The following is a 21,629-nucleotide window of genomic DNA, read 5'->3' on the forward strand; positions in this document are numbered from 1 at the left end:
TGGAAGTGAACACCTGCAGTTTGCAGCATTTACTTCACAGAGAAGCTGGTTTGGTTTTAGCTTCTCTGCCTGAATTTTTCCTTCCTTTCCTTCCTAGAGATGTGTCTATATACACACACAGCCACTGTTCAAGTGTTGGGACAGTGGGATTTAATTACAGCCATAAAATAACAGTGTAATTACAATATGATGTGGCCTGTGCATTTGACCTCCCCATCACATTGATCTCACTAAAGATCAATTTCAGAGTGATTTCATTTTGTAGGGGGTAAGAAATGAGCTGGATTCCTGGCAGCTGCTTGAAGAACTGACTCACCTTTGTCAAAACTGAGTTTACCACAAAAACAATTTGTCTGAATTAGTTACATAAAGAGCTGTTAAGAGAGGCTTTGCCATCAGCTGAAGTGAAACCTGGATGTTTTTGTTTGACTATGACACAGGAATGACAGATTTTTCAAGTGTTATTTTTAGGACTGACACTTGGTGCTTGGGGATGATTTCAGTATCACTGACTGTTGCCATTCTCACCTCTGAAAAATAAATCCTGAAGAGACCAGTGCAGCAGGTCAGGTTTAATTCTTGGTGTGTGTACAAGCACAGGCTCCGTTCAGTCAGGGAAATACAAACCACTGACACCAAACCAGACAGGTCAGTGTGACAGAGCATGACAAGAACCTGCCAGACAGCAACATTAAAAACTGAAAACAAGGAATTTTGCTTGTCTTCCTGTGGCACACGTGTGCTTTCAGACAGGCTCTGCCTCTCCTGTCCAGCAGTGCAGTGCTCAGCTCTGCTGAGATCCAGCGTGTCAGGATGCCACAGCTCAGCCTCCTCCCATCCTGGCAGCTCAGGCACCACGAGCTCCAGGACAGCCCAGCAGCCAGGGCCTGCTCCTCCTCATGCTGAACTCTGCCAGGGAGAAAGGAAAAGGACAGGTCACATGCAGCAGGCAGCACTGTCCTGTGGCACTGCTGTCCTGGCACTGTCCCAGCCCTGTAATTAACTAACCTGGACAGAAAAGAAAATACAAAGCTGTAATATTTAGTCCTTTTAACACCACGAACTTTTGAACCACCCTCCAGCAAAGTTTTATTTGTACAAAATTTAAAGAAGTATTGATTTCAGCTGAAGCCAATTTCATTCTCCTTTTTATCCTGCCATGCTTGGCCTCCTCTCTGGCTTCTCCCACTGCTGGGAGCAGCACTGGGGACATGGGGACAGCTGGGGCAGCCCCTCCTCCTCAGTGGCACCCTGAGCTGCAGGCTCAGCTCTGTGCTGAGAGTTACACTGACTGTTTGCTTATGTTCAGGGGAGCAAGGGGTAAAGTTCCAAACTGAGCACAAAACATCCAGATCCCACCTGTACCAGCTCTGTCGGAGACACCTGGATGTGTGTTTGGATATTTCTTATTATTTTGTTTTTCCTAGAGACAGTTCTCTCCTAAAGTATCAGTTTTCTCTCAGCCTTCAATAATTAAGGATTAAAAGAAAAGAGTTTTTTGAGATCAGAGAGTTTTTCTTGTAAGATCTCTTATTTTGAGCATAACCTTTCTATTACTTGATTAGAAAACTTTTAAAAGCAACACTCAGTTTTTGTTCTAAGGACAATTCCTTGTCTGGGCAGAGGTTCAGACTCTTTTCTTTCAGAATTATAAAAATGTTAGCTGAGGTTTCTTAAAATTGTACTAAAAGCAGATGGTAAAAACTGGAAAATAAGTGAAGACACTGTTATGAGGCAGCAGGAGGTCTTTGAAGGGTATTCATAGTGTCTTAAGTATGAGCCTTTAAAGAAAGATAAATATTTATACATACACAGTGACACATATTCTTTAAAACACTAAAAACCTCTTCTAGAACCCCTACCAAAGCAGAAAGTTCTCTGCTTCTGAAATACTGAGTTGGGTGGGCATGTCCAAACTATCTAAAAATATACATTATATATATTTATACATATACATGGTTTTGTATGCTGTTCATCCACAGAGGCAGTGCTGCAATGCTGTGGGCTGCACACCACCCCATGTCATCATCTTGCTGTTGAAATTGAGAAGTTCCTGTCTTTTCCCCTTCCCCAGGAAGGGCAGAGGAGCAGTGGCTGCACATCTGTGTCTGGAATGTGGCGCTGCCAGCCTGGAATGCTCTCTGGAATGGGGCTGGAAGGGCCTCAGGCAGCAGCTCCAGCCATCCCACGTGTTCTGCAGCTGGCTGGGAACATCCTCAGGGACACCCCCATGAACAAAGCAGCCCCTGGAGCACATTCCCACCTCACCTTGGGCACCAGCTGGGGTCTGGGCACTTTCATCAGGTCGCAGAGGCAGTTTCGTCTCTCCCTCACCACGGGCAGCTCTGCTTCCCTGGGAGAGCAGAGGTTGTTTCCAGTTAATTCACACACACCCATAAAACTCCCTCAGTGATCCCCATCACCCCTGTGTCAATGGATGTGTCCTTCCATGCACGTTTCAAATGGCAGGAGTTTTTTTGCTGTGTCACATTTGAAGATTAATGGACCCTAAGTCAGATAAACCACAAATACACGTCAGATCTGCCACAGGCAACCAGTGGCTAATAAAATGTCCAAGACTAGTCTTTCATAGAGTTTTATATTAAAAAACCCACTTATTTGTACAACTCTTTTGATTAGAACTTCATTTAATTTATTCTCTAAAGTCAGTGGATTTGGAGAAGACTCTCCCATCCCCTCTATAAAGAAAAAGCAAGAAAGGGTGAGTCAGAAATGACTTGAACCTTTTTTTTTTCACACCTTGGACAATTTGTCTTATTTACTACTGGAAACTTTCCTGTGCCTAAACAAAGTGTATTATTTATAGAGTAATTTGTTTAAACTCTGCATGACACAATTATTTGATAAATTGTCTGGAGTCCCAACAAGGAAAATATGTGCAACCCAGTCATTACCATATTCCTTCAAATTCTCATTTGGCTTCCTAATACTTAGGGTAATTCAGAATTTACATTGATTATTTTAGCACTGGGAGAGCTTGAGGAAAACAAGCAGCTCACTGTGACACTCAGCAACAAATTCAAATCTCTTTTTCTGTAAACAGCTCAAATCTACCAAGGTAAAACAATTAAGTTTTGAGTAAATGAGCTCTTAGCCTTTCATCTCAGAGCAATGGCCAGAGTGCAGCAGGGCACTCAGGGCTTGCTCCAAGCCAGAATAAGCCAGGCACACCCTAAAAATGACAGGGTGAAAACAGAATATTCATTTTTCTGGAGTGTTTTCCTGGGGAAGTGTTTTGCTTTGATTTAGGAACCCAGTTGTTTATGAGCAGAGCTGAACTGCCACTGCTTTTCCTGTACCACTGTGAGTGTTGGCCCTGTCACCATGCCTTGGTGACAGCACTCAGCTCATCCTGCAGTGTCAGCTAACAAACCCCTTGTGCAATTCCTGAGCGAGCCTGCTCTTAACTGCAGGTTTCCTAATGGAGCTCTGAGTCACACCCAACACAATCCTGAACTTCCACGTGCAGTTCAACAAGGAATTGGAACCACAGGCAGAACTGCTGGCAACCACTCCTTCAAACCTGAGACTCTTCTTCCAGTTTTGCACTGAAAAATTCAGAAAAAGAGCAGCAGCCAGCCCTCCTAATGATAAACTCAGCTTTCTTTTCACAAATATAAAGTTCTTTAAGCTCAAGCACAGAATAAACTGGAAACTACATAAAAGTCAAACAATGTAACATGCAATCTGCAACTCTGTCAGCCTTAAGGTGTATTAGTTCTTTGAGTTTGTCTGGGATAAATTTATTTCTGTGAAATGTCAATGAAGACAAAAAGCCATTTAATATAATGACTAAATAAATTATATATTTTTCTATATTTGTCTGTTCTCTGTGACTGCTGTTTGGGGCAGCAGCCCCGTGGCCCAGGTCTGTGACAAGGAAAAATGTTAACAAGGCAGCAAAACTAAGAAACTAATTATAATCTTAAAATTCTGTATTTTCTCAAACCTGCCCAGGTAATAATGCCCAATGCTAGAATTTGTAGAAAGGGGAAAATCCAGTGCCAAAATGCTGGTTCCCTGCTCCTGCCACTGCAAAGGTGCTCATGGAATGATTCCTTTGCTCTAAAAGTCACTGGATCATGCTCATGAAGAGCAGGACCCTCTTCCCTTGCCCCTGCCAGAAGGTAAAAGTAGGTTAAAAAAAAAAAATTATATTGTATGAAGTGGTGGTTTAATTCATGCCATCCTATGCCTGGGAAACATCTAAACTGCTCCAATTCCAAATCTTTGCTTGAATACAAGGCTTGTAACATGTTGAGTAATTACATTTCATGGGAGATTTGAGCTGTTCTGCTAATTCTGTTGTTTTCCAGCTTGCAGAGATCCTTCCTTTCCCCAAATCCTGCCAGTGCTCATAAATGCCAAGAAACTGTCTGTGCAGTGGAAGTTTGACTGTTTGCACAGCCCAGTCTCTGCTTCATGGAAAACTTCCAAGATTTCCTCCCTTTTTATGTTGTTAGAAAAATATGGCTATTTTACTTTATCTAATGGTGATTTTATACACCCCCTTCCAGTGGGCCAGTATCCTGGAGAGCTCTTTAGACCAGAGGAATTCCTTGCAGCAGTGGAAGCAATAAAGAGCTGAACCTAAGCTATCACTTCTTACAGCTTCCCCCCTCCCAGCTTCCAGAGACACTGAATTTTGGTCACTCCAGGGCACAGGGGTTGTTTTGGGGCAGCACTGCACGCACCAGTTGGTGTCACTGAGGATGGCCATGGCCTGGTCCATGATGGCAGGGTCCAGCACGTCGCTGTAGGTGAGCAGCATCTCGTACACCTGGCTGGCCGTCGTCTTCCGGATCTGCGGGAGGGCAGCGGCAGCGAGCAGCCAGGCCAGAAACACACGGGCTGCTGAGGGGCAAGGGACCCACAGGGACCACCCAGGCCAGCCCCTGGGACCACCCAGGCCAGCCCCTGGGACCACCCAGGCCAGCCCCTGGCCCTGCACAGGACCAGGAGTCACACCATCCCTGTGCATCCCTGACAGCGCTGTCCAAAGCTTGCCCATTCCCTGGGGAGCCCCACCACCCTCTAGGGGAGGAACCTTTTCCTGAAATCCAACCTAAACTTTCCCTGACTCAATTTCAGGCCATTCCCCAAGTCCTGTCACTGGTCAGCACAGAGCAGAGATCAGTGTCTGCCCTTCCTCTGCTGCTCCTCTTCCTCTCATGAGGAAGTTGCAGCTGCAGTGAGGTCTCACAGACTTTCACAGAATCACTGACTTGGAAGAGACCTTCAAGACCATCGAGTCCAACCCAGCCCCAACACCTCAACTAAACCCTGGCACCCAGTGCCACATCCAGTCTGTGTTAAACACACCCAGGGATGGTGACTGCACCACCTCCCCGGGCAGCCATTCCAGAACTTTATCACCTTTCTGTAAAAAACTTTTTCCTGATATCCAACCTGTATTTCCCTTGGTGCAGCTTGAGACTGTGACCTCTGGTTCTGTCAGTGCTGCCTGGAGAAAGAGCCCAACCCCAGCTGAGCACAGCCACCTTTCAGGGAGCTGCAGAGAGTGATAAGGTCACCCCTGAGTCTCCTTTTCTCCAGGCTGAACAACCCCACTCAGTCTCCTCCAGCTGAACACACCAAGTGCCCTCAGCTGCTCCTCACACAGGTCCCCTCAAGGCCCTTCCCACCCTCGTGGCCTCCTCTGGATGCTCTGATCCACAGGGAAGAGCCCAGTGCTGGTGCTGGTCCCTCACACTGGCTGCTGTTCATGTCACGGTGGGCACGAGTCCACTCCTGCCTCTGACAGGGATTTTCTGCAGGAAGGGACCTCATGTCTGCACCTCAGGGAATTTCAGCAGCACATGGAATTCCTGCTCCCACCCTCAGTGCAGTATTTCCCATTTGGAAGGTCACACCTCTGTCCCTCACAGGGAAGGAATTCAAACATGTGAGACTGGCCCAACTCTGCCAAAGGAAGGCAAAGGAATTACAAGGTTATTTCTGGACCCAAATCAAATTGATCCATCTGGAAAAACGAATCACATTTGTGATGTAAAAAAACAATAAACCACAGAACTGAAATGATCTCTCTCCATCTCTTATCCTGTGTCCCTCCTGCAAAGGATTCCTCATGGAGCAAGTACACACAACGTGGAAATGGAATAGAAACCTGAAGTACCAAACTTTGCAGAGTCAGGGCTCCCAGGTTTGGGCAAGGAAAAAAACCTAACTCCAAGCTTTCCAAGTCAACACAAATTTTAAAGGACTAAAATAATATTATATATTATGTCGTGTACATACTCAGATTTTTGTGTCCTGTTAGCTACAGGAAAAAGGTAAAAAGTCTGCTAAACCTTCCTGCACTGCACCAGCTTTTGCCACACCTGACAAAAAATGTTTATTTTACTTGAACCAACCCTACTCCAGTGTTGCTACTCTCAGAAATGTCACAGAACTGAGAGTAACTTCTCTGGTTGGAGCTTTCAGCCCTAAATTCCCAGAAACAAATGGCTGAGGCACCTGCATTGCTCCCAGTTTAACCAGTAAGGCCAGGAGGTGGAAGGGCAGCACATGTGGCACAGCCAGGTACATGGCACAGCCAGCAGCTGTGTCAGGGGCAGCACTGCAGAGAGCAGATCCCTGAGAAATAAAGCCTGCTCTACACATGAATACCTGCTAAAGACAATGCTGCCTTCATACACTTCAAATTAGTTTTCATTTGTAAAGGACTGTAAAGAATAGGGCTGATAATGTGCAAAGTCTTCAGTACTTACTATAGGGAAGGGATGGCAAAGGAGGAGAAACAACTGGAAGAAAACTTTCTCTCTCATGTCTCCTTGAAATTGAATCAGGCCACAAAATCTAGAAAATATCAGAAAAAACCAGATCTTGTGTTATAACTGCACAAGTAAGTTTTGGGAACTAGGATGAAGATGGATATTGGGAAAAAGGCAGGGAGGGGAAAAAGAAAAAGCAAATAATTCCCTTTTCTTTTCTTTCTCTAAAAAAAAAAAGCAAATTGTTCCCTGCAAGCATCTTTAGTACTATAAAAATTTTAAATCTTGTTCATCTTTATCACATCATATGTTTCACCTCAACCATTCAGACCTATGAGACTCTCACAACCTTCAATCACCTTTCCATTTAAATTCCACAAGAAGCAGACCTAACTGTTACATGTGGCAGGTTAAACACTCTTCACTTTCTGGGAGAAAAGATTGATTTCATTAACTCACACTCCTATGCTGGAGCGAAGCTTCCGGATGTCCTTGGACCTTTTGATCTCTTCTTTACAGAGGGTGAACAGCTTCACTGGGAAGGGATGGCTGAAAATGGGCAAGAAAAAGAGATGAGCAGTAGGTTTCAGCAGAGTTTCAAAGGCATTTCATTATTGTCAGGATGCCAAACTAACATCCCCAGGCAAGGCAAGACACACTGCAGGGTGGTTTGTGCTTCCCCCCAGCAGCTCAGAGGAGTTTGGCCACCACGTTCCTGGGCCTTTTGTTTTTTAACAAGAGAGGGAAGAAATTATTATTATTAATTATTTACATTGCTATGATCTGTGTGCTGAGGAGTGAACTCCTATTAGCCAAACAGGTTCAGTCCATGCAGGATAACTGGCTTTCCATGGCTTGTGTTTAAGCAGTGTGGAATGATCAGAAATACTATGTCAGGAATTACATCATCCTATAGCCAAGTAACAGTTGGCCATTATATTATAAATGATATTATCCTATAATTTATATATCCTATTAAATTATATTATCCAAATATATAACCAAATAACATTATTATATATAACCAAATAACAGTCTGTGTATCATCATGGTCATTCCCTAAGGTCTCCAACCAAACCTTACATACAAGGGGATGAGTGTTGTTCTTAAGTACTCCACCATTTCACAGCCCAAATTCCTTCAGAGATTCCAGACAACGTAATTAAACACAGGGCTCACAGTTCTATTACGTGTACAGGCCATGAAGCCATCTTTAAATATATTTAGCAAATTCTTTTCTTTTTCCACACAGTCTGGGAAACGTGATTCTCACAGCTCTTTCCCAGACCCTCGTACAAACACAAGTACTGTTAGTTATTCCAAGGATCTATTAAAGAGAAGGAAAGAGGGACTAATGCTTTTATTTCAGTTCAAATTATTTAATCTTTTACTTGCCACACTCAAGGCTGAAGTGCCATAGATGCAAAAGAAACTATTTCATATTTGCCTAGTGAGCACAGTAACTTCTAGGCTGTGTATTTTGGAAACCTCACTTCAACGTGTATGGAAAGCAGAAAGCAAAAATAGTAACATTCATTTTCTGCTACCACAATTCAGAGCTGTGGATAAAAACTACTGAAGAAAGCTGGGTACTGTCATCTGTTGAAGGGTGGAACATTTAAAACAAAGATGTTTATAGCAATGCCAAGATGTTTTGTTAAGGTAATGTGCCTTGTTCTGCAGAGTTTTCCAGACAAGACTTAGTGGTTTTTAATGACTTTTAAAAAATTTGTCACAAAATCCTGGCACGTACTGGCAAATAGTGACCTGTTTAAAAAAACCTGAACAACCAACCATGGTAAACTGAGGTAAAGAATTCTACACATGGTGGGAACAACAGACATCTGCATGAATGAGTCTGTGTGTGTCTACAGGCATGGATTTGTCTGGGTTGGTGAGGGAAAAGCTCTCTGAATGCTGAGGTGTATTTTGTCTTACCTTGGTGGAATTTCTCCTCCTCCCACCCCAATTACACAAAGACCCTGTGTAGACAGCTAATTACAATCCCTGCAGTGCAGGCCTGGCTCTCAGCACAGAATACAGTGAATTAGGTGAGATTTAAACTGGTTGAACAACAGGGACATCCCTGAGAAGGGGAGCAACAAAGAGCCCAATTGGAACAAGAGCATCTGGAACAAATTTAAAACATGGAACCTCACCAGCAGCATTTTGTGTTTAAAACAGATGCACTTTCCTTTCTGTTGGTTGCCAATTCTACATTTGCAATAACCAAACTTAACCTGTGTGTGATCTCAAGTGACTCAAATAGCTTGGCCTCTGTAAAGGAAATTGAGAAAATTCCTTCTCCTGTGTGGGCACTGTGCCAGCAGGAACAGCATCAGCACTGGGGAAAGAAAGCTCTCCCTGCATTCTGTGACCTGGGGACACGTGGCACTGCCAGAGGTGCTGGTGTCCCTCCTCCAGGTGAGCTGGGTCTCAGCAGTGCCACTGCCAGGGTGGAACTGCCACCAGCCCCTGCCAGCTCTCTGCTGCACAGCTGTTCATGCAAGAGCAGTAAAACTGCTTAAAAAACAATCCACGGGAGCATGGATACATGGAAATTATCAGCTGGAGATCAATGGGGACACAGACTGCCTTAAAGCACTGCACGATCACCAGAAAAAAACAGAGAGAACACAAGGGTGCTTCTGTTGAATGTGTAAACTACATACATGTAAGAGAGAGAAAGCCACTGACTACCCCAGAGAGCACAACATCCCAAGGCTGTTCTGTTTTCGTGGCCCTGAGTATTATTCCCATCTTACCACACTTCTGAGGAGCCAGCAATCCCCAGGGCTCTGGGCAGCCCAGCAGCACTGGGGATCCCTCAGCCACTGCAGCCACAGGAGCTGTGACCAGGACACTCCAATGCCAGCTGTGCCAGTGGCCTCGGGTCACTCTCCTGTGTCCTCCCTGTCCTCGAGGGTCCCCCCACCAGCCAGGCTGCTCTGTGCTTTCAGGGCAGCCCCCGGTGAGGTCCCAGCAGCCCAGTGTGCATGTCTGAGAGCTCTGCTCCGAGGTGTGCCCGCTGCCTCCAGCAGCCCCCAGCCCACAGACTCCCTGCACTGCCACAGGAGCAGCTCAAACTGCTCTGGGCTGGAATCAGCAGGGTTTGGGCTGGGTGAGCACGAGCTGAGGGCTCTGCTGCCCTGCTTGGTGGGAGCAGCAGTCAGTGATGCTGCAGCATCCCCAGCACTTCAGCCCAGCACCCACCTGCCCTGCTGCCAGGAGAAAGCCACTTCCCTCCCTTCCCTCCCTATTTTGGCACAACCTGTGGGGCTGAGGGAACCCCTCAAGCTGAGTGGGAGAAGGGCCCTTTTCACCCAGAGCAGCTCTCCAGTGCCACTCATCGTGTAGTGACACAAACCACTCCTGTCAGCACGAGGTGGGGGAAGCCTCTGCTGCTGGACAAGCAGGTTTATGTCACCTCAGGACAGGTAGGAAATAACAGCCTGGAATATGCCTAACAGCTGCTCTTTCCCCTAAGCCAAGCACAAGAGAGGAGGCAGTTCTGGAAGCCTTTTGATGACCCTGGTGACACTGAAGCTGATTCATTTCCAGCCCCACAGGACAGGCATTGACCCCACACTCCCCATCCCTGCTGGCCACTTCCACACAACGTAAATCCACCTCCCTTGAGCACGAGCACCCAAACCACGAGAGAGGAGCAGGAACACCAGGGCTCACTTGTCCTTTTGCACAGGGATCACACACCAACCACACAGAGCTTCCCCAACACTGAGATTCAGCTGCAGAACCACAGCAGAATTGTTGAGCTTTATATTCTAAACTGTACAAGCTGCAGGGTGTGAAAAGGCAGGAAAATGCCTGGTGGGTTCCACCTGTGCAAGGCAGGAGTGACACCCTGTGGCAACTGGTTTTAACTGGAGCACTCACGAGGGTCCAACTGACCCTGCTCCTAATCCTGGTAAAATGAAGCACTGTTGGATATTACTCATTCTGGACTGTGGATGTTTTATTAGAAAACAAATGTGTGGGAGAGCACACAGTTTCCATTTCAAACTTCAAAATGCATTTGCAAACACTTTTTTACAATGCAACAGTTGCCTGTTTGGGTATAACTGTGATGCCAGACATCCTGCATGCCAATTCCCTTGCTAAAACTCCATTCAGCCCAACGTGGTAAAAAAAATAACGAGGGAAGGAAATGAAATGGGAGCTGAACATCCCAAGGAAAATACAAGCATGTATCTCATGTATCTCAACTTGTATTTCAGGAACACTCTACATAAAACCACCTGACACTGCAGGCACATGTGGCCTTTCCATGCCACCAAACAGTGTCTCCATTTTCCCACCCACCCTGTGATGTTCTTACACATTTTTATGGGGGCTGCTCTGGAAATGGAAATGGTTTCATTCCAGAGACCAGACCCAAAGTCAGACTGTTCTGTTCAAAAAGGAGCAGGTGACATCCAACAGCAGGGGCAGGCAGGCCTTGGAGCAGCATCAGTGGATCCATCCCTAATCCACCCAAAGGACTTAGCAGAGTAACAAAATGCAAACATGGCATGAAAGGGAATTTTGGGCTCATCCATCATGTGTTGATCCACACACAGAGCATGGCAGAGCCCTGGGATTCACTTGGTTCCCTGTGAAGTACCACAGTAACTCACCCATGGCCAGCTCTGCACCAGGAGGCACCTACATTCCCAAATCTGACACAAGCAGGAACTAAACTCTCCATTTTTTACCTGCCTTCCACCTCCCCACTGCTCTGCCCTTCCTGGGCTCTGTATGGTAACAAGTTCTGCACTCCAGGCCAGCATTTCACTCCCTTGACATCAGCATGATTCACTTGGCTGCCTCATTATTCATTTTCTTTTTTGGTTTCATCATCAAACTGGAGGCAAATACATCTGGATCAGCTTCAAAATCTTTCCCCCCATAATAGCCCTGGATTTTATTTCAGGTCTTTTACAGAAAGCACCACAATGGCACCACAGGGTTGAGTCTGAGTCACTCACACAGCAAAGGCATTGCTGCTACCACTTGGTTTCTGTTCAGTGACCTGGGAGACAAGACTTTGACTGGAATTTCCACCCATAATCTCTCACCTTCCCCAGCAGGGATGACTGGAGCCTGTGTGGAAGCCTCAGATCACTGGCACGATTATCAAACTGAACAAGTAATATTCACTCCATCTGTCTTTGACTCACTTTAAATTCTCATTCAAACAGGGACTGCCAAGTGCAATTTCAGAAATATTATCTAAAAGCACACTTCAAGACAAGAGTGGGCTCAATCAAAACTTTCAGAATGATGAAGGCTTTTCAGATTTATCTGCTGTGAGCTGTTCTTGAATCAACAAGTTCCCAATCCAGTATCTGTGCTTGCAGGATCTACGTTGCACAATTCTGTAAATACCTGCAGATGTGCCAAGATGCTGCCTGGGAGAGCTTGTGGAACACATTTTAATATTACTGAAATTCAAATCATTCTTTTCTGGAACATCTGCAAAACCCCATGATTTCACATTGCAATATTTCACTCATGTTCATCTGTTCTTAAACTGAACACTTTCCACAAGACTGAGCTCAGGGTGCAAGAGCTGGGACGTGCCTTTTTTATTATTATTAGAATGTTAATTAACACCTTTGGAAATATTCACATTAACCAAAGCAGTGGGACTGGGGGAGCCATAGCTCAAAGGCACAGAGGGTTCTGCAGCACCACACAGGGACACTGCCAGTGCTCAAGGCTCCCAGCACAGCAAGGAATGTGCTCCAAGCAGCAGGGATTTAGGAAGCTGGAAAAGGAAAGAATGGGTCTGATACTGGTCCAAGAATGCCAGGTGAAACATGCAAATTGCATTTGATTAATGTCTGGCTGTCAAACAAGGAATAAGTAACAAACTTCTACACAGACAATAGAGTCAAGGATTTTGTCAATTCAGCCAGATTTTTTTTCAAAATTTTGAAATTCTGTCAATTCAGCCTTTCAAGGCTGTTTGTCCCACTTGAGGAAAGTTAAAGCATTGCAATATGGACTCACACTTGGAGCCCTGTGCACCCCCCAGAGCAGCAGCCAGGGCAAGACTGAAGAGCCCTGTTTGCACAGTGGGAAATAAACCAAAGAGACTCCCAGCAACTCACTTCTCCTGCTCAGTGAACATATCAAAACAGCCATTTGCCAGCATCTGGTCCAGCATTGTCAGCAGAGGCACAGACACCCTGAGGAAAGAAAATGATTCAACAAGGTAAATACACTTCCTGGCATACAGATATATACTATTTTTAATCAGAAACAAAGAAGGACACTTCCTACATACCTACACACAGGTAAATTACACAGAGGAGGGCTGCTCAGTACCTTGTGTGTGTTGGCTGAATGGGGACATTCCCTCCCAGCCAAAAGGAAAAAACCTAATTAACAACACCCCTTCTTTACATTTGCAGGGTCCTGAAAACACAATTGACAGTATTAGAAAGCATTAATTTGTTTTCTAGAATATGAACAATGCATTCCACAGACTGTATCAGAAGTTACAGCACCAAATGAACCAACACGTGTCAGCTGGAATAACCTTGGCCATGTTTTCAACATGTGAGACAAGAAACAAAATAAAAATACAACAGTTACAGAGCAAGGGGGAAAAGCTGAAAAAAAGCAGGTTTGGATGGGATATTGGGAAGAAATTCTTCCCTGTGAGGATGGGGAGGCCCTGGCACAGGGTGCCCAGAGAAGCTGTGGCTGCCCCTGGATGTGGCCAAGGCCACATTGGATGGGGCTTGGAGCAACCTGGGATAGTGGAAGGTGTCCCTGCCCTTGACAGAGGACTGGAATGGGATGAGTTTTGAGTCTCCTGCAACACAAACCATTCTATGATTTAAAACCTTGAACATGCAAAATATTTTGCCATCACTCCTTGGTTACATATTTTACCACAGGTCCTGCTGCACCAAACAGCTCTATTAAAGCAAATGCATGAGCTTTGGGCATTCACTGGATGTGCCACACATCTGACTTCCAAAAGGGAAGGGAAAAAAGGGAAGGGAAAAAGGGTTAAAGGGAAAAAAGCCAATTACCGGTCATTCCGCAGGTTGTCCTCAAAGACCTTCAGCAGCGTCTCACAAAAACTCCCCAAAGCACTGGGGTCACTCTGGATCTTCTTCATGTAGTCAAACAGGCTCTGGGCAGAGTATCTGAGCTGCAACAGAAGGAAGCTGCAGTGAAGGACAGGCAAAAGCCACTGGCACACAAACAGGGGCTACAGGACTGCCCTGCCCTCCCAGCTGAGCACAGCTGCACTGGGAGCACCCCTCCAGCAGCAGCCACGGGCACACATCAGCACCAGCACCCAACAGGACCACGGCTGCTTTACCTGCACTAACCCATTTTCAAGGAAAGCTAGGGTTTTTTTTTTTCCTTTTTAATCTGGCAAACTTTTGGGTTTTTTTCCTTTTTAAGCTGGCAAACTTTTCCTTGGCAAACTTAAGTTGGCCACTCTTTCACAAAAGACCACATTAAAGGCTCATTGTTTTCTTTCTCTCAAAATAAAACATCCTTCAACCACTATGACTATCCTGCCTCACTTAGATAATAACTGTTATGACTCTGAAGGTGAAGGAGCACACCAGGACTTCACCAAGCAGTATTTATTAAACAGCTGATGGAACTGGACCATGCAGACAAACCACCAAACCACCAGCAAAATCAGGTTAAAAATCACACAGAGCTCAGAAAGAAATACTGACTGCTGGTTTAACTGCATTAAGCTCCTCAGCCAGCTTAGCAAGATGGCAGAGGAGGGGTCAGTGCTGCTGCTCAAGGCTCAGCTGGACACAGCCCCTGGGCTCACACTGGCCACGAACCATCACAGGCTGCAGCATCACTCACCAGCTCCCCACAGTCTGGATGGGATACTGGGAAGAAATTCTTCCCTGTGAGGGTAGGGAGGCCCTGGCACAGGTAGGCAGAAGTTGTGGCTGCCCCTGGATCCCTGGAGTGTCCAAGGCCAGGTTGGACAGGGCTTGGAGCAGCCTGGGACAGTGGAAGGGGGTGGAACAGGATGAGTTTTAAGGTCCCTTCCAGCCCAAACCACTCCCTGATTCCGTGATCTCCAGGAGCCACGGTGCTTTCCAGGCCAGCTGCTCCCTGCCAGACCTGCTGTGGGAGGGCAGCAGGCACAGCCTCTGTGGGAATCCCCTTGTCCTCAGAGGCCTGACCATTTCATCGAGGAAAGAAAATAAAATATCGGATGAGGATGAGAAACGTCACAAGTGTCTTCCCAAAAGCAAATGAGAGGAATCTCTATTTAAACATTTTATCTAACAAAGCTCCTATCAGTAACATTTATGGGTGCATCAGTACCCAAACAAGAAACAATTTAGCCTTGGCTCAAAACTCTGAGCTCTTTTCCCAAAGCTTTAGCCTGCAAACAGCACAGCCCAGCAATCCTGGAAGCAGCAGAGTCTGCGACCTTAACACTTTGTTCTGTACTGAAACATCCTGGGCAATGCAGGAGCAGAAATCTTTCTTTAAAAAGGTCAAGGAATTTGGAGAAATTATTCAGTTATTCAGTAAAATCTGTACAAGGCAGCTACACTGAACTGAACCCAGTGTGGTTCTTTCACACTCCAAAAGCAGCACTGGTGTGTCCCAGTGTGCCCAGTATAAACTGGGTCCTGACTGAAAGATCTTCACAGGATATACAACTGTAAGAGAGATTTCCTGAAAATTCAAAACCTGCTTAATTATTATATAATATCCTTTAAAACAATCTGTGCAATTAAGACTATTATAAACAAATAAGAAATATTTTGTCATTACACCTTCCAAGAGCAGAGATCAACAACAGGCAGAGGAAATCCCATCTCAGAAAAAAAAAATTAGGTGGTGTCATTTTCTCTCCTATTTCTTTTGTCTCTTAAACTGCCTCAGAGATCTTGCAGCAATTTTTTTTAAGGAAGTTGAATGACTCAGTGCTTTCCCTGCAGATCCAAATGACTTGAAAAGGCAAGAAAGTGCATGAAAGTAAAGGGCAAGAAGCACAGCTCTAGGTGGGGTGCTCCAGAGCTGTGCCAAACCAAGGCAGAGCAGCAGGACATCAGAAACACTGGAGAATGAGGACAGCACGAGTAATTAAACAATACAAAAGTACAGGTGTGGATAAACCATCCTGTAACTGCTTGGGAGATTGAAAAATGGGGCATTTTCCCAATACTGGCAGAAACTGCAGCATAACAACATGACATGAACAGGTTAAACCCTTATTTCCTCCTCAGGTGAGCTCCTTTTGTTCCAGCCTCAGTGTCTGAGCAGTAATCTTAACTGCTCCTGAGTATTTGCAGAGAAGAATATTTCCAAATGTCTTCCTCATCTATGCAGAACACAAATTCACACTACATCAAACGTGTGACATTTACATTTCCCTGGGGTTCCACAAGGACTGGGAAAGGAAATTAGGAGGTTAATGGGCTGGAACTGGGACAACTTTGGATACAGATTTAAGAGGAGGCCTGAGAATGACCTTGTTCCTATGAAACAGCAAAACCAGGGTTTGCCAAGGCGTGACTGCCCCAACACTGAAGGCAAGAGCAGATCCTGCAGGGACAGGAGGTGCACAGTGCAGAGAACAGAGCTCAAAGGCACCCTGCACCTGATGGCAGTGATGCCTCAGAGTTTAGCTTTTGTATTTTTCACATTCTGTGCTGCTTTAGTGTGTGGGTCTGAGCTTCATATTATGGGATGGTGAGCTCTCTGCACAGAGCAGGGAGACAAAACAATTCCTGCTCCAGCTGGGGACCAAGGACAAATGATCCAAATCTCAGGCCCAAGAGCACAAACAACGTGGGCTGGAGAGAGAAAAACAAGCAGGATGGGACTGCATGGGCTGGATCTGGAATTGGACAATGAACTGCAAGGTGCAAATGGAGCAGAACTGATCACAGTGAGAGACCTCGTGTCCATTTTGGGACCATTTTGGTTCATCTTGGGTGCAGCCCTGGCTGGGCTCTGGTGCTGCCCCAGGTGGATCCATGGAGGAGATCCTTTGAATAAATCCCTGCTTCATTCTTTAGCTCTGTCCAGCCTCTGCTCTGGGTCAGCCTGCACAAGGCATCAAGAGAACTCAAGTCCTGAAGGTTCTACCTCCAGAGCCAGGGCACGAGGAGGAGCAAGTGCAGCTCTGGGCAGGTGCCTGGAGTGGTTTCTACACAGAACTGCTCCCAGTCAGCTTTGCAAAAGAGAGCTACAGCACTTATAAAACCAGTTTTGAGGACTGATATGGTCAAAAAGAATTAGCTGAAGCATCCAGTTTGTAAGAGAGCATCTGTTACACCCAAAATCTCAGCTACCCATCAGTGACTGAGACACTGATCCACATCCACGGGCTCTGGTTTGTACTTTGCAGCAGTGATACCTTACATGAAGCAGGAATATCGTAATTCACACTATTTTTCTCTCTAAGAAAAAAATGCCTGGAATTATTCTCAAGTGTATTTTGCTCAAGAACTCTCAACCAAGAAAAGAGGATTTTGGGCCTCTTTCTTCCACCAAATATGCATTGATTTGCATACAATTTGTCCCAATAACCAGATGTTTCAGAGTATCATCTACTAACATTCCAATATTTTTGTTTGTGAGATCTAGCACAGTAACACAGCTCTGGTACTGCCCGGGAGTTCAGAATATGTTGTTCCTTTTTTTTTTTTAAAGGTTTTACTTACACTATCTACACCATTTTAAAATGCAATTTTCACTCTTTAGGGGGAAGGGGAATCACGGGACATTCTGTGCTTCAACAAAATTTTGAATGTAATGTAGTTCAACAATAATGAAATTATATCAAAATTATACCCTGACCCCTGCAACTGCAGGGTTTGTGCACTGGAGAAAGACCAGCATTGTACATCTGATCTCCACAGACTGAGGGGTTTTATGCAGCCATAAGAAATATGCATCACTGTGGGCCAGATGTATAATTAGAAGATTTTTTTACACAGAAAAAGTGCCCTTTGAACCATGGTGATGGAGCAGAGTGCCAAATCCCACAGGGAATGACATCTTCTGTTTTTCCAGATTACTTCCAATGCTTGAGCTACGATTCTGCCAGCAGCCCCACTGCCACCAAAACACTTCAGAGACCCCACACGGCTCATTCCAGAAAATCTCTTTAAAAAGCCAAACAAAGAACTGCTCTTGCTAAATATACTGCAGAGCAATTTTAGCTGCAGCCAAACTGCCACTGACCACGCAATTACAACAGAGCCTTTCTCCTGTGAATTCCCTGAGATGACTAAAAGACAAACTGACATCTGAACTCAGATTATCTTGCAGTATATACAAGAATCTTCTTTCTAACTTCCATGTCCACGTGTGTATGTGCACAGATATTTTTGAAGTGAGAGAGGGAAGAGAGTCACAAGAACGTACACATTACTGCAAGAACACATATTCCAATAATCTTTTTCCCTCATCCACAATTTTAAAAAGCTGCTTCTTTCATATGGATTTAATAGGATTGTTCTTAAAATTTTCTATAAATGCTTTAAATCAATCTCTGGATATTGAGCAAAGAATGCTACTGGCTTTGCCAGAGTAGTTTGAATACCAGTCATTGTAAAACACATCAATTCTAATTTCTATATCAGATTTTAGATATTAAAGTAATTCACCACACACATACACTCCCAAGTGTAAGTGCCCTCCCTTGCCTTTCTAGCTGACTCAAGAGAGAATTAGCTCATCTTCTTTCTAAAGCCCTCAAGAATATTCCAGCCAGAACAAGACTTTAGTGTTAAAGAAAACTGGAGGGTCACAGAAAAGTTAACATTTCACAATCACATTTTGAGAACACTGCAGAAGGTTTCCCTTAACACGCTGTCAGATGGTAACAAGGGAAGGGAGCTGCATGGAACTGAACTGTTCCAACTTTTCATAACTAAATGCAACCAGGAGTAAAAAAAAAAAAAATAATTAAAATATTGAACAGGAATTTTCCTCTGACCCCAGCTAGCAGCCAAAATGTCTGTTTCTCCAATACTTTCCTCCTTTTTTTACTTAGACAAATAACTTTGGTTTTGGTGGAGCCTCCTATAATTAACTGTGCTTGACTGAAAGCTGAATTTCATGTGCATGTTTGCTATTAAAGAAATCTGTTAAGAGTTACATTGTCTATCTGATAATTACTGTCACAAACCAACACACACATGTTTTCAAAGTTTTAAAATAGCCCTTGCCATATAATTAGTTGCCATTTTAGAAACATTTAAATGCTCAAAATTGGCTTAAATACGAGAGACTGCACAGACTCCGAATTCTCTGCTCCACCAGCCCAAAGGCTCACAGACATCTCTTGATCCCAAGGGCAGAACCCACAGCACCAGGCAAAAAAAAAATCACTTGGGCAAGTTGTGACTGACAAGGAGAAGGCATGGGAGACAAGCTGCAGGTGATTTTAACTCCTTCTTGCTGTGATCCAGCAGGAGCTGTTCCCCCTCCACAAAAACTCTTGTTTCCCAGCACTTTTCTACTGGTTTTCTTAATTTGAGATGGAAATCTTAATTAGAAACACTCTTAACCACTGTTGGGGTGCTGAGTCACAGCCTCCTCCTGTTACAGGACTACTGGGATTTAAAGACTTAACTGACAGTCCAAAATATTCTGTTACTGCTCTGATATTCCTCTGTGGTGTCAGACTGAACCATGTCCTTACCCCCGAAATCGTCTTCTTATATTTTACATCTTTGGCTACAACAAATCAGAAAACATTACAAGCCAAATATGTGAAAAAAAGACTTCTGAAATTACCAATGCAAGTTGTAACATAAAGACAGAAGGATACACTAAAATTACAATAAAGCAGGGAAAAATTTGGCAGCATAGCAGACTGCCAAAGCCAGTGATAGATTCTTCATGCCAGAAGAATGAAATAAGGGTTGCAAAGCTCAGAGGATTTAGACAGGCATCTGAATGCTATTTCTTTGTAATGGAACTTCTGACATCTCACTGGTGTTTTAGTAGCAAATGTATAAAAAATAATTAATAAAAGAAACCTGTGCACACTGCTAACACCTACTGACAACTACCAGTTAACACCTTGCATCAGGTGACAAATGAACTGGCTTTCACCTCATTGGAGAGGAGCAATCACCTTGCACTGGGCTCAGGGGCTCTGCTTCTGATCCCAGCAGGGAGAGTCAGCACAGGGCTGGGATTTGTGGGGCTGGAACTCTCAGGTCAGGAGAGGAGAAACAAAGCACCCTCACTCCTTGTTCCCTGCACGCTCAGCTGTTGGTGCTCTGGATACGGAGAACTTCAGAGCTTCTGTGCTGACAGTCTGACTCCCAGGAGAGCACTGCATCTGACCTGAGGCCTTGGAGAAGGCTTTCTTGTTCTTCTTCACCTTCTTCTCCATGGGTTTGGGTGTATTTTGTAACTGGACAGAAAAGTCTGCATTGCGGACTTTGAGTGATTAGTTATTGGCTTAAAAGTGAAAATAATTTAGGTGTCATTTCTTAATTGGATAGTTTAGCCTTAAAAGACCTTGCAACAAGAGATAGCCAGTTTTGTGCCTTGTTAGTGAAAGACTGCAGAACTCACTGCTGTGAGACTGTAAAAAACATCTAAGCCTGAATGTTAACTATCATCTTCAGTCCTGACCTTGACAGATGCAGAAAAAAGAAGCCGAAAACCAGCACTCAGCAAGTCAAGACAACGGCACCCTTGAAAGGAAAGCCAAGAAGGCCATCAGGTTTGAAAGCAGTGCTGCTCTCACCGTGGTCTCTGTCAGTCCCCCCACGGACACGGAGAGCCCCAGCAGCACGTGGTACTGGTAGGCTGGCAGGCCCAGGAGCCGCGTGATCCGCGGGAAAGCTTCCGACGCCGCGTTCCAGTTCAGCACCTCCTTCTCCCACCTGAAAGGGGAAGGGTATTGTAAATGCAGGTGAACCCCGTGGGAAGAAATGCTGATGTCTGACTCCAGTTCAGAAGGCTGAATGGTTTCTTTATTATAGCTATGCTATAATACATTAATATACTATTTAAAGGAGATACTAAAACTACAAACCTACTTTTCTAACTCCCATATCTGACTCACTCACAACTCGTGACCCTCTCTGAGAGTCCAGCCACAGGTGGGTTGGATTGGCCATCAGGCCCAAACAATCCTCACCAGAATCCAACCAAGCAATCACCCCAGGTAAACAATTCTCCAAAAAAAATTCCACACGGGAAAAAACAAGGAGCAGAAATAGAAATTGTTTTCTCTTTCTTCTCTCTGTGCTCCTCTATGAAAAAATCTTGAGAGAGAGAAGAATGTGCCTGCCACAGAAGGGAATCATCTTGTGTGGGTGCACTGCTTTTCTCCTCCCCACATTGCTCCTCCACACCAGTGAAGAAGGTCTCTGAATTACCTAAGTATCAAATCAAACACTGGTCTTTGAGCATATGGGGTAAATACAAACCAAAGCTTCAGCCACTGCCAGTAAAGTGGAGGAATCTCCAAATCCTTGCTCTGACCCAGGGAAGATGTGAACTGCACTTTCCTTTGCCCAGGCACTTTTGCCTACATTCAGAAAACAAGTTCCCTTCTGCAGTTTCATTCTGTGTTCTCTCCCACCAGCAGCTGACCCAAGGACAGACCTATCCCAGGAAAGGCCAACACACCCTCCCAGCACTGATGATGCTGATGATCAGCAGCCTCACAGACAGAGCAGAGGATCACAGCAGGCTGAGGATCCCCCAAGCACAGAGCTGGATGTTCCTCACTCCCATCAGGTGTCATAATCACCACTCAGGAATGAGTTGCTCCCACTCTTGCTTTAACTAGAAAGTCCATCTTGGAAAACTACTGCAACTAGAGCTTGGTTAAAACAACAGAATTCATTAAAAACTGTCCTTATAATCAGT

General features: G+C 44.9%; 2 protein-coding genes across 10 annotated transcripts in view; one reads left to right on the forward strand and one right to left on the reverse strand.

The window, feature by feature from the left end:
- The window catches only part of B3GNTL1 (UDP-GlcNAc:betaGal beta-1,3-N-acetylglucosaminyltransferase like 1), a 106,187-nt gene extending 102,348 nt beyond the window's left edge, over nt 1-3,839 (forward strand). For 6 of the 8 annotated variants that reach the window (XM_053960719.1, XM_053960722.1, XM_053960723.1 and 3 more), the window contains one exon: nt 1,983-3,839. The gene's annotated coding sequence lies outside the window, so the exon portion shown is untranslated. The remainder of the gene's footprint in view (nt 1-1,982) is intronic. The other 2 variants (XM_053960720.1, XM_053960721.1) reach the window with 2 other exon arrangements.
- TBCD (tubulin folding cofactor D) overlaps nt 1-21,629 on the reverse strand; it is a 382,417-nt gene that overhangs the window by 262,902 nt on the left and 97,886 nt on the right. Inside the window, exons 33-40 of one of the 2 annotated variants that reach the window (XM_053960715.1) lie at nt 20,497-20,635; nt 13,805-13,926; nt 12,872-12,949; nt 7,215-7,304; nt 6,753-6,840; nt 4,716-4,825; nt 2,269-2,353; nt 558-909 (exon numbers count right to left, since the gene is read on the reverse strand). In XM_053960715.1, the coding sequence (XP_053816690.1) occupies nt 898-909; nt 2,269-2,353; nt 4,716-4,825; nt 6,753-6,840; nt 7,215-7,304; nt 12,872-12,949; nt 13,805-13,926; nt 20,497-20,635 (724 nt within the window). In that variant the 3' untranslated portion in view covers nt 558-897. Of the gene's footprint in view, nt 1-557; nt 910-2,268; nt 2,354-4,715; nt 4,826-6,752; nt 6,841-7,214; nt 7,305-12,871; nt 12,950-13,804; nt 13,927-20,496; nt 20,636-21,629 lie in introns of those variants that run through there. The other variant, XM_053960716.1, reaches the window with a different exon arrangement.

This window comes from Vidua chalybeata, chromosome 19 (genome assembly GCF_026979565.1).
Source record: "Vidua chalybeata isolate OUT-0048 chromosome 19, bVidCha1 merged haplotype, whole genome shotgun sequence".
Taxonomy (NCBI): domain Eukaryota; kingdom Metazoa; phylum Chordata; class Aves; order Passeriformes; family Viduidae; genus Vidua; species Vidua chalybeata.